At 38.3% G+C, this 13,344-nt stretch overlaps 1 protein-coding gene across 5 annotated transcripts in view; it reads right to left on the reverse strand.

Annotated features, from left to right (window-relative positions):
* Positions 1-13,344, reverse strand: part of Magi1 (membrane associated guanylate kinase, WW and PDZ domain containing 1) — a 593,004-nt gene that overhangs the window by 114,547 nt on the left and 465,113 nt on the right. For all 5 annotated transcript variants that reach the window (XM_076940144.1, XM_076940143.1, XM_034511326.2 and 2 more), the window contains exons 4-5: positions 9,928-10,134; positions 2,363-2,564 (exon numbers count right to left, since the gene is read on the reverse strand). In XM_076940144.1, the coding sequence (XP_076796259.1) occupies positions 2,363-2,564; positions 9,928-10,134 (409 nt within the window). The remainder of the gene's footprint in view (positions 1-2,362; positions 2,565-9,927; positions 10,135-13,344) is intronic.

Genomic DNA, 13,344 nt, shown 5'->3' on the forward strand with positions numbered 1-13,344 from the left:
TGTACGAGGTCTCTAAGTCTATGTTTTGTCTTTAGTGGTCCTTATAGTATTTTAGATTTCCCCAAACTGCAAAACCAATCTAGTATTTTATATTTTTCTAAATCTATAAAACATGCATACATTCAATTCATATCTAATTTCACTTGCTATACATTGTAAAATACTCTAAGTTCATTTCAGAATGAAAAGACCGTTGAGAGTTTAGGGGTGTGTGTGTGTGTGTGTGTGTGTATGTGTGTGTGTATAAAATTTAGGCTAACATATAAATTCCAAGTAGGTAGGCAGGTGTGTGTGTGTGTGTGTGTGTATGTGCTGGGGATCAAATATAGTCTTCATATATACAAGGCAGGAGCTCCACCACTAAAATATATCTCCAACTTCAAATGGAGTATACAGCTAATACCTATTGAAATAATAGCTGGAAAGCTAGTGTCATACATGTCGGAGCCAATATTTTTGAGATTAGGGCAATAAAGCTAAAAGCTATGTTAACTTGCAAAGGGGACAGAGTGTGTACTTCAGCCAGCTGTAGTATGGGGCTAGCTTTTCTTTCACTGTTAGCATATTGAACTTGTTTTTCTAAAACTTATCAATTTAGTCCTTGGCAAAATTATTGGCAGATTCTTTTCCAGAAATGGGCATTTCATACATTATTTGTAACTGGAAACATCTCTATTATATATTCCTTTGTTTGGCACAATTCTAGTTAATGTACATAGTTTCAAAGGCAATTTGCTACAAAATCTAATTATGAATGTTTGAACTTAATGTGATATCCAGTTTTCTTTGACTAATGTTGAAATTCATTTTCATGATAAATGTGGTAAGAACAGAAGCAGTGAAGTTAAATATTACCAATCCAGGCGCTTTACATACCACTCTCCCCAACCTTCAGGACACATGGGTACCACACATCATAACCTTTTACAGATATGGAAGAGCATCAGAGAGGATGCAAGGTTCCCAGGTCACACAGCTGAGAACTGGAGAACACAAAGTGCTGACCACTGTGCTATCCATGTTGCTGTGTTTAATAAGCATCCACCATTAATAAGAAACAGGCAAGAGCCATGAGAGCCTCTGCCCTCTGGCTGGAGAATACCAGAGCTCCCCCTCATGCCTCACAAACTTCTTTCCTGGTGGGTTTCAGAAGTGACTGTTCTGAGCCACTAGCTTTCTTCCTCATGCCTAAGTGCTTAGGAAAATTTATTTTTAATTTTTATAGCACTTTTCTAATAACAAAATATATGATACCTTTGTAATTTTAAAACCCACAGAAATGAATAATATAGTTAGAACACAAAACCTTCACTGAGATGCGTGCATGCATTTTAGAAAGTTGAAGTGCTTTATATATTCTTTGGCAATGCTTCCTTTTGCTGATTCAATTAAGAGTAGGCCATTTATGTGAGAATAATACATTTATCTATATTTTGTTTATGTACTTGGAATACAATTAGAACATTATACTACTACTCTAACAGAATAATTGACCACCCATCCATCTGTGATCCATAATACATAGTGCATGTCATCAAAAGCAGATTCAAAACAGTGTATTTTAACATGCAACTACTATTGGTCAGAGAGTCAGAAGAATTTTGAATTTTCAAGAATAGTTTCAATTATAGGAATTATTTTAGTTTTGTTTTTCTCTATTTCTACAAATGTTACTTGTTAAAACTTTAATGACATACATCCTAAGCCTTTCACATCTACATATTCTCAAATCCCTGTTCACCTATCTTGCACCATGTAATAAAATTAGCATATGTCAGTCCACACACCAAAACGTAAGGTGTAAAGCAATGAATTTTTTTCAAGAAACATAACAGAAAATTTCTAATTTTGAGTAAGGCAATGATTTCTTGCTACCACGGTGGCACAAAACACACAGGAAAAAAAAGGTAGTCCACATCAGTCAAATTAAAAGCTCCTGGACTTGGAAAAGCAATGAAGAGTCACACTTGAGAAAAATTGCAATTACAATAAATTATGTCCAGAATATATAAAGAAGCCTGAAAACTAAGGAGTAAGAAAACTAAAGACTGTTAAGAAAAACATGCCAACAATTTATCATTTTAATGGCTAAATAGAATAGTTATTTATTATAATTATATAGCAAGATTCAGTTGTCTCATTCCTTCAAGAAATTATAGATCTTATGCTTCCTAAAACCTTTCACACTGAATAATTAAGAATGATATGGATGAAGACTTTTTTTGTGAGAAGCCTGTTTAATCTTAGAGAAGAATGATGTTGGTGTGGGATCAGCTCCCTCAGGCTTAAGTGATATGCAGAGCAGGAGCAGGAAGGGAGAATGAGAAGGGTATTTTCAGGTAGAGAAAATGGTATACTTTACTCTATAAAATAGACTTCTCCATTTTCAGTATAGGCCATCTCCCAGTTTTCAGGTAGAGGACCTAAATTATCCTCTGCAGAAAGAGGTAGGTACTGAGGGAACTTCTGAGAAGGGTCCGTGATGGGAGCAGCAAGGACGCTACTATTCACAGGCGGGAGCGTTGCTTCTTGGAGAGTGTGCTCGTCCTGGTCTCCAGAGTCGGCTGCTCAGCAGGCACAGGGAGAGAAAAAAACAAGCACAAAACTGTTCAACAACACACCACAAGCCTGGGAAACACACAACGAATACATCTATGTTCTTTCCCCACTCATTTGTGATCCTAGATGCTACTAACAGATATTAATTATGCATAATTATGGACTGCATTATGTCATTTCCACACATGTGTATAATGTGTTTGAATCATATTAACTTATTACCCTATTTTATACCCTCTCATTTTCTCTTCACATGTAGCCCGCCTTCTATTTTACTCTTGCACTTTCTAGTGACCCATGAGTTTCTCATTACAGAAACTTACGCACGCATTGCCAATGGTTATGCCACTGATGAAAGTGCCTCTGTCTCCTCTAATCAACCAGTGATTATGTATAAAGCATCACAGGGTGTGGGGCCTTGTGAACCACTTCCTCTTTCATGGCAGCCCACTGTCAAGAGCAATCTTACAGAGACCTTGAGCATGTAATCACAGCTACTGTGATGAAGACTGCACCAGTGACATCATGCCTAGGGTGCCACACCACTTTCCACCTTTTTCAGCTCTTACATTCTTTTGTCCCTTCCTCTGCAATGTTCTCTGAGCCTCAGTGAGGAAGTTACAGATGTCTTACCTATGGGTACGCATTTTATAATTATGAAATTCCTGTACTGTGTATCTCTGATGAACACAGTTGCAAAAAATTCTCAATAAAACACTTGCAAACCAAATTCCAGAACCTGTCAAAAAGATCTTTCATGCTGCTCAAATTGGCCTTATTCCAGAGATGGCTGAGAGATGATTCAGTCAGTAGGTGTATTGTGTCACCATTAATAGACTCAGAGACAGAAATCACTTGATCATTGAAGAAGAAGAAGATGAAGAAGAAGAAGAAGAAGAAGAAGAAGAAGAAGAAGAAGAAGAAGAAGAAGAAGAAGAAGAAGAATCCAGCATCTACATCCTTTTTTTTAAAAAAGACCTTATCTTTTTCTAATGCTGGTTAAAACTATGGCTTCTGTTTCACTTGGGTAAACAAAAGGAATCAAAGTGACTAGCATGACTGTCAGTATACCTGAATAGCAGAGCATATGCTTATTACATGCAGGGTCTTGGGTTCAATCTCTAGTACAAAAGAATCTATCCAAACAAAACAAAATATCTTAAAGAAAAAAACAATTTATCAACTCAAACCCTAAAGGTTCTTTTCCAAGATGTCCACAAACTGATCTGAATTCTCATTCCATTGAATTTATTTGGTTTCCTGATGGGGGGGTGGTGGGGGAGAGGCAGGGCAGAAATGCTTACAGACACAGAAGCATTTTTGTGTAAGTTAGTAGAAGACTCTTTTGATAGATACCAGGAAAGATCAAACACTGACAAATTAAGCTGGAAAGAATATAAAAGTTTAGAAAATGAAGACTCACTGGCATACAGTGAGTCAGAACTTAGACTCCTTTGGGAAACTAAAGAGACTGTTCTTTTGAAAACCAAGACAGTTACCCCAGAATGGTTATCATGTGGGTGGATCTTAAAGGAATGTTCTAAGTGAACGTGTCTCCCTTGCCTCTATATTAACCAAAAACATCAAGGATGATGCCATCCAAACACCCATACTGTTGACATTCCTGCTGACTTTTTATAGAGGAGGATGAGATTAAATGTCAAACTCCATGGACACAATCATTTTCTGTCTCCTACATCATTCCCCTGTAGACATTTCTGAGTCTAGAAAACACAGTCTGAGAATGGGAAACAAAGCCCAGATTCCCAAGCTGTCTGATGAACAACTGGTGAAGTCGACACCCAAGAAGGAAAGTCCTCCAAAAGGTTGATGGCAGAATGCTAAGCCTACAAAAGATGAGGAGCAGTTCTACTGGTCCTAGCACCACTAACTAGGCCATCTATAGGACATCTCTGGCCAATATCTCCCCCCTCTTATTTTGGTGCCTTCATTCAGGCTCCTGTTTGGAGGCCATTCTAGGCCTAGGTGGTCCAGATAGAAACAGACAAACCTATTTGTGGTTCCCAGGCACACTCTTAGATTTAGGAAGATTTTCTCACTTTTCCCTTTTCCATTGCTTCAGGCACAAGTAAATGTTGCAAGGCTAAGCATGAAGGTCAGGTGTCTTAAATTATATTTCTACTGCTATCATAAAACACTAGGACAAAAAACGACTTGGGGAGGAAGAGGTTTATTTGTGCTTTTTATTGTAATCTATCAGGGAGAGAAGTCAGACCAGGAACTCAAGACAGAAATCTGGAAACAGGAATTGAAGCAGAGGCCACAGAGGAATGCTGCTTACTGGCTTATTCCCCATGGCTTATTCAGCCTGCTTTTAATACAACCCAGGATCACCTGCCCAGGAGTGGCACTGTCCCCAGAGAGCTGGCCCTCACACATCAATCTTTAACCAAGAAAATGCACTATAGACTTGCCTTCAAGCAAATCTTACTGGAGACACTTTCTTAAGAGTCCCTCTTCTTCAATGACTCTAGCTTGTGTCAAGCTGACAAAACTAAGTAGCACATCAGGCATACAAATCTGGTGGAGCAACTGGCAGCTTGTTGATGCTGAGATAATCAGGTAGACAGGCACTTGATATGCCAGGCGCCATTCTACCATGTCTTAGGAAGAACTACACAGAGAAAAGTAGAGAGAAAAAGGTGGCAAACAATTGTCTAAGATTCATCTCTTAAACCAAGGTTGTCCCCAGGCTATTCAACTGCTTAATCCCTTGAAATCACTTTCCTTCTCAAACCAATACAAACTAAGTTTTACAACTTAAAAGTACAGATTAATAGAAATCTAGAACAGAAAAGAAATCAAGCAAAAACAGAAGTCATCTTGAAATGAATAGATACCAATATAAACTGAGTGATTAGCAAGAATAAATAGATTCATCCTTGACTTTACAGAAGTCAAAACACCATCATTTCTGACATTCCTCTCGAGGTGGAACTTCTCATGCTGAAATGTACCCCCCAAACTCCCAGACCCACTACTAAATACTAACGTGGCTCCTTGTTACAAACAACAGGATTGAGGCATATATTTAGAGGGACTTTTTAAAAACAGCAAACTGAAAAAGACTCAGTTCATACAAGAACCATGTTTTCAGACAGTTCTCCAAAGACTATGGACATAAAATCAGGTAGCAGGTGAGTTGTTTAAAGTCTTAATTTTATGTGGGAGCTTACTTCACCTGGGATTTGAACTCAGCTCCTCAATCTTGAATAGCTAAGACTTACTCGCAAATCTGTTTTCCCAGACCCAAATAGTTTTCTTAAAGTTTTTGGTTGTCTAAATAATAGTGTACTTTGGCTAATTAGTATATTATATTTTATATATAATATACTATATATATTATATTTAGTATATATATATTATATATACTATATATATTATAATTAGTATAATTCTGTCATCATTAAGTACACATGAGAAGTGTTTACCCTGACTGACTCCTCTTAGCTCTGGCATTCAGGAACCATTTGTTGAAGACTATCTCACTACCCAGTGTTCGACCACCAATCCTCTGATTAGTATCTGCTCATTGCTGAGTATCTGCCATCATCACATCAGAGAGAAGGCACAGGCTATGCCCTCAGGATCCATGTGGCCACTATTCTATCTGGGGTCCCGCTATAGACACTGAATGTTACACAGACATCATTATGGAGTATGATTCCTTCAAATGATCCAAGCAAAGGACAGCAGCAATGCCAGGTTATTTTTAATGTCCTGGTGAGTAAATGTATACACTGTGCTTCTACATTTGGACATGACTGTCATAACTTTAGCAAAGTCAGTCTAAAGCAGAGCTAAGACCTTATTACGCCACTGTTGTTCAAGGAGCTGTTAGCTCAGAGCTGGTGATTTCAAGTTAAAGAGGTAGACAGGGCAAAATTATCTGAAGCAATTCCTTTAACACATACATCACACAAGAGGTAGTGTTAATTATTTGAAAGCATCAGTTTGAGTTAGTGCATGACAGAGCATCAGTGTTATAAATTAGTATCTATTTAACATATTCTTTATATCCTGAGGTTATCCTATTAAACAGACACATCAAGCAACCCTTCCCATCTTTCTCTTCTCTATTTTCTTTCTCCACATCCTTCTATCCCCAGTCCTCAGACCATTGTTTGGAATCAGGCCCAGAACTTGTATGCTGGGCATGTGTTATACCACTGAGCTATCCTCTCTGCATAGGTCATTGCTTTGTGCTATTTGCCTTCTTGGTATTAAGGCAGGAGTTTATACAGCTGACTTATCATTTGGCTTCCTTTTCAGTGTCTAAGCTGATGGTAAGACTAATTTTATGAATGATGACCTGGGAACAAACGCTGTCCTTCAATGCTAGGATTTCAATTGAGAATGATAAAGAAGTGAGACTTTGAGACCTGGCTTCTACCAATAGGATGTTATAATAGGTAAAGGAAACCCACCAATAACTACAGCTACTATTATGAGCTTGATTTTACTTTCTGCCAAGAATCCCCATTAACATGTACATAAAGGACAGGTAAAGGAACACGAACCCCCAGGGGCCTAGTCCTGGGGTATACTCCTAGAAACAAATCTGGAGACAACTCCTGGGGCCAATCTAGGGATCTATGCTTGGAGTCTACTCTTGAGGAATACTCCTGTTGTTTACTGAAGACCACTCTGACAGTCTACTGAGGGGACTACTCCTGGGGTCTATTCCTAAGGACTACTCCTGAGGTCTATTCCTAAGGACTACTCCTGGGGTCTATTCCTAAGGACTACTCCTAGGGTCTATTCCTAAGGACTACTCCTGGGGTCTATTCCTAAGGACTACTCCTGGGGTCTATTCCTAAGGATTACTCCTGGGGTCTATTCCTAAGGACTACTCCTGGGGTCTATTCCTAAGGACTACTCCTAGGGTCTATTCCTAAGGACTACTCCTGGGGTCTATTCCTAAGGACTACTCCTGGGGTCTATTCCTAAGGATTACTCCTGGGGTCTATTCCTAAGGACTACTCCTGGGGTCTATTCCTAAGGACTACTCCTGGGGTCTATTCCTAAGGACTACTCCTGGGGTCTATTCCTAAGGACTACTCCTGAGGTCTATTCCTAAGGACTACTCCTGGGGTCTATTCCTAAGGACTACTCCTGGGGTCTATTCCTAAGGACTACTCCTGGGGTCTATTCCTAAGGATTACTCCTGGGGTCTATTCCTAAGGACTACTCCTGGGGTCTACTCTTGAGGTCTATTCCTGAGAACAGCTCCTCAAGTTTCTCTTGGGAACTAGTCTTGGCAACCACTCCTGGGGTCTATTCCTGGAGACCACTCTAAGGACCTAACACTGGGGCCAACTCCAGGGATCTACAGTTGGAGAATACTCCTGTGGTCTACTGAAGATCACTCTTAAAGTCTACTTGAGAGACTACCTCTGAGTCATTTCCTAGAGACTACTCCTACCATCTACTCCTGGTATCCACTCCTCAGGACTACTCCCTGTACTGACAGAGGTGCTTCACTGAATCTGGCCTGCTAGATCTGCTTTGTGAATCTCCTCTTTCCTGTGAGTTAGATCACGACTTGCTATTCATTCATTCATTTATTTATTTATTTATTTATTTATTTATTTATTTAATGTATACGAGTACACTGTTGCTCTCTTAGACACACCAGAAGAGGGCACTGGATCCCATTACAGATGGTTGTGAGCCACCATGTGGTTGCTGGGAATTGAACTCAGGAGGACTTCTGGAAGAGTAGTCAGTACTCTTAACCGCTGAGCCATCTCTCTAGCCCATGATTGGCTATTCTTATCTACTGAACTACCAAGACATTAAAGTATTAGATTATTTTTGAAAGAGATGATAACACTTATGCATAATCTGTTTTCATTTTGGGTGAAGATCAGTATAAAGGGATGGAATACTCTCAAGGAATAGGAATATTAAATTCAATCAATTGATTTTAATAAAAGTATGCATAAGAATGGCAAATATCTTCTGGATATTATAACTAAAGGTCAGACACTATCTATTCAATTTTAACTGAAAGAAAAATGAAGTTTTCATAGAACCAAATTCTCACAGAAAGCTACAAATAGTTTAATCCTAGCCATTTTACACACAAATGAGGCTATGGACACTGTTTGTAAATCACCACAAACCAAGCCATAATACCTAATGGCTCCTGATTTACCCAATACTTCTTGCACAAAGGTTGAGCCACACTATTTCGGTAACACAATTATCAAAACTTCCATGCCACCTCAGGTTTTTTAACTGAATGACTGGCAAAACTTCTGAGAAGCACAACAGACTATAGACAGTGTTCAACTATGATAACTTTCCCCATGAATTTCCTATTGGATTTTGGTGATGAAGGGATGAGGTGGGCATACTGACTGACCAATCTTTTCACTCACTGTTGCTAGGTCTAACTAGATAATGACAAAAGTCTGGTGATACAGAGAGAAGATGATCTAATATACTGAAAATAGATAACACATCCATAGTTACAATTCTGAGACAATAAAAGAAAGCCAGGAGACAAAATGGAAGAAACAAGATGGACATCTAAGTTCACGAGCAACTTCATAGATGCTATGGGCTGGATGTTTGTGTCATGGTGTAAATTTCAACAGCATAAACATTTATATCATTATTTATTATATGCTGAGCTATGGTATACAGATCAAACACATATTGTGAAAAATATGGTATACTAACCAAGAAAATACATCCCAGTCTGTGGATCCTATACTGACTTACTAAGGCTTTATCCTTAACTATCCCTTTGGAATATATAGCATATCAGTAAACCAATATAATAATACAGCATGCACATGCATTTAAAAATCTTATATATTGATTTTCTCATCGTTCTCCCTGTAGGATATACAGTAAACTTTGTACAAGTTAACTGAAGATCTGGCATGGTTCCATTATAGCTTTACTTAGGTGAGAAGAGGATGCCAGTAGCTCACTGGTATAACCTCAGGTGAGAGTAACATGATAAAAACCCATTTTTCATGTTTCCATTCATACTATGTAACCATAATCATGTCTCATGATCCCCCGCCCAGTAAAAAAAAAAAAAAAAAAATCAAGAAACAAAATACAAAATATTTTAAACATACTGTAGTATTTTGAAGAGAAAGAAACCAGGTTTTAATTTCAGATAGTTATTCTTGGTGCATTAAAGATTGAGTGAAATACAAAAACTCTTATGAGCAAGCATGATACATAGAGCAAGGAAAAACTCTCCCTTCCCCAATATGCTGTGGTTAGAGTCTGAATCTCGACAACCTTGAACACTGGTTGGAAACTTTCTGTAAAGACTCCTACCACCCAGGACCATTCAGAGGAAACACAATCTATCCTTACCTGTAAAGCTACTGTTCATTTCAGGAACATCCTCCTCCTCCTCATTCTCCGTGTGGACTATGCCAGCATTTTGCATATCATTGTAGGACTTTGTTCGCTTAGGGGTCGACTGCTTGGAGCCAGACTGAAGGCTGTGCAAGGCATCCGTCGTGATCACTTTCCCACTGACTGGCTGGCTGGGAGGTTTGGGTGTCCCATAATAGTTTCCTAGGTGATGGAGAGACACATTTGCATGTTTCAAAATGAATAGTTTTTTTCTGTCCCAAGAATTCACATCCAAATCTCTTAGAGCATTAAAAAAAAAATGAAGCTGAAAAGCTAGAACACGCTGTATTTCACTTCTAGAAGTTAGCAAAGACATCTTTTCTATCTAGCTAGTTATGATGTTACAGAAGGGAAAAAGAAAGCCACATGGTTTTGATGCAAAGAAGCTAGCAGGGATAAAAACAGAGGTAGCTGTCCTGAATAGAAGCACTTCATTGTCATTACATTTGAATTTGAATTGGTCATTTTTTTTTTTTTAACATAGGCAACCAAATAATGCTGAATCCGATTAAGAGGGAGTCCCACAGAAGATAAAAATTCATTACTGCCAAGATCCTCCCAGGCTTCAAAGGTCTCTGTCTCTGTCTCTCTTTAAGAGGATACTGGGGCACTTCTGTAAAAGGAGGGCAGAGAGCACCACGTGGCACCTCTTAAACTGAATGGTAGGGTTGACTATAGGGGTGTCATGGCGGGTGGGAACAAATCCTTGCCAAGATTCAAGTGAAAACTGTTTCACTGGTGCCCTCTGGGGGAAATCACTCTCAGTACTGGTCTATGCTTTGGACACCTTCATTTCCTACACATTTAGGCCCCTCTTGACTCTGCTATGCTACGCAATTATAAGTAATAAATGAACTGGATGCTTTAATATTCAGAAATGTGTTTTACTTTCATTTGGGTTTGTTTTTATGTGTATATATACATGCATACGGAATTTTTTATACATGTATGCATGTGCCATATATAGACCAGAGTGGCCAGACTTAGGTGCCATTCCTTAGACATTATTTACCTTGGTTTTTGACGTAGGATTTCTCTTTGGCTTGAACTGTGCTGACTCAGCTAGACTAGCTGACCAGGGAGAGAGCCCCCCATTGATTTATAGACTCCCCCACAGCAAAGAGATTGCAAGCACTCCCTATAACATCTACTTTTTTTTTTTAAACTGTGGGTTCTGGGTCTAAACTCAGGTCTTTATACTTACATGATGAGTAATTTATCAACTATATACCTAGCCCCATATATATATATATATATATATATATATATATATATATATATATATATATACACATACATACATACATACACATATATAAAATTTGATATAATTACTAAATTCTAACTAATAAATTCAATTAACCTTCAAAATGAAAAAAATGATGCTTTCTTTAAGGCTTACTTTTAACCGCATACCTTAAAAAGGTGGTTTCATAAGCGAAAGTTAATTAAGTGTATCAAGTGTTTGCTTTGACAGCCCTTATCCTAACATTGCAATACAGAGAAGATAGGTAAGGGCCCCTGAGCGAGGATGACACAAAGTTAGTATTGTTCTTGAGTCTTCTAAAGCACATTATTTTATAAATCTATTTAAAAATACATCTAACACACACACACACACACACACACACACACACACACACACAGAGAGAGAGAGAGAGAGAGAGAGAGAGAGAGAGAGAGAGAGACAGACAGACAGACAGACAGACAGACACAGACACACAGACATACTAAATGGAGTTATGTCACATGCCACACCAGGTGCTAATGATTCTCCAAGAGCTGTAGACTATTTATCAAAAACCCAGTGCCAGGGATAGGAAACCTCACTTTGAGCTATAGTCATGTGGCTTCTAAGACTCTCCTAAAACAATATAGACTACTGGCATTTTCCTTAGTTGTCTTCCAAAACTTGAAGGTTAAGATGCCATTGCTGAAGACAACACATATGTTAGACACAGAACTTGGAGGAATCCTTCCTGAGGACTGCCTTTCATTTATAAAGGGGCTGTGCAGTCAAAAAAAAAAAAAAAAAAAAAAAAAAAAAAAAAAAAAGCAGCTGATAATCCTACCTAGTTGAAAAGCCTACAACTATGTAGTTGAAAACTACAACAATGACTGGCCACATAAGGTATCTCCAATGGTGCAATAGAGGTGATTTTATGTGGAGGTAACCAACAGCTGTTTAATTAGACTTATATTCTGTTCACTGGGAAGAAATTCTGACTGGTTCTATAAACCTAGCCTACGACATGATCGCTGGAAAGGCCACAAACCTAAGAATAAAACCTACTACTGCCATTTTTCTCAGCCAATATAATTTCTGGTTATTGTTAAACCCACAGATAAAGTGTAGCACTTGCCCTTTATGAGGGAAGCTTTTTTTCCAAGTAGAAGGAGACTATTACAGAAGACTAAAACTGGTCTAAACGAAAAGCACGGATGACTGTGGGATGTCTAACCCTAGTAGATACAACACACCTCCACACCTAAGGCTCAGAGAACAAGGCAGAAGAAGGATTAAAAGACTCTAAGAGCGGACAATTAGGACACTTGCTGCATGACTATGTCCTTGAGACATTACAAGGAAGCTGCACCCATGAAATCTCATTAATATTGTTGTTCAAACAGTATTAAGAAGGCTTAATGACAACACCCATTGACATGTCAATGTGGATAGGAAATGTCACAGCGGTCCACCTTTAGATAAAGAGCCATAATCAATCAATGGCTGCTGAAAGAGGGAGAATCTGTTTCCTACAGGGATAAGCTCAAGTGGCGAGCCCTAAAACAGTGTATGAAAGAATAACACTAAATGGACTTAGTAGTTTGTGTCTCTCTGTATGTAACAGTAACAACTGAAGAAGTCATGAAGAATTTGAGAGAGAGTGGGAGTCATGGAAGGAGTTTAACGGAGTTGGGATATATAAATGGTGTGAAAACAGTACTCATGCATAAAATACAATTACACACAAGTAATTAAACATTAAAATACAAAAAAAAAAAAAAAAATCAATGGGTGGAGGAAATTATAGTAGTGAAAGTAGTGTAGATGAGGCCAGCCTGGTCTACAGAGGGAGTTCTAGGACAGCCAGGGCTAGACAGAGAATCATGTCTCTAAAAAGCAAAAAAAAAAAAAAAAACAAACCAAGCCAAAACAAAAAACCCAAAAGGAAAAACAAAAACAAACCCAAGAAACAAAAACAAACCCAAAAAACCAAACCAAACCAACCAACCAAACACAACAAAACAAAAGAGGCATGTCCCAATATGAAAAAATTCCAGTATTTCATGTCTAATCTAGATTTAGAAAGCATATTTGATAATCAGTAGGGCAGGGTATTGACAAAGAATGTGTTTCCACCAAGCTTT

The sequence above is a fragment of the Arvicanthis niloticus genome, chromosome 9 (genome assembly GCF_011762505.2).
Source record: "Arvicanthis niloticus isolate mArvNil1 chromosome 9, mArvNil1.pat.X, whole genome shotgun sequence".
Classification (NCBI taxonomy): Eukaryota; Metazoa; Chordata; class Mammalia; order Rodentia; family Muridae; genus Arvicanthis; species Arvicanthis niloticus.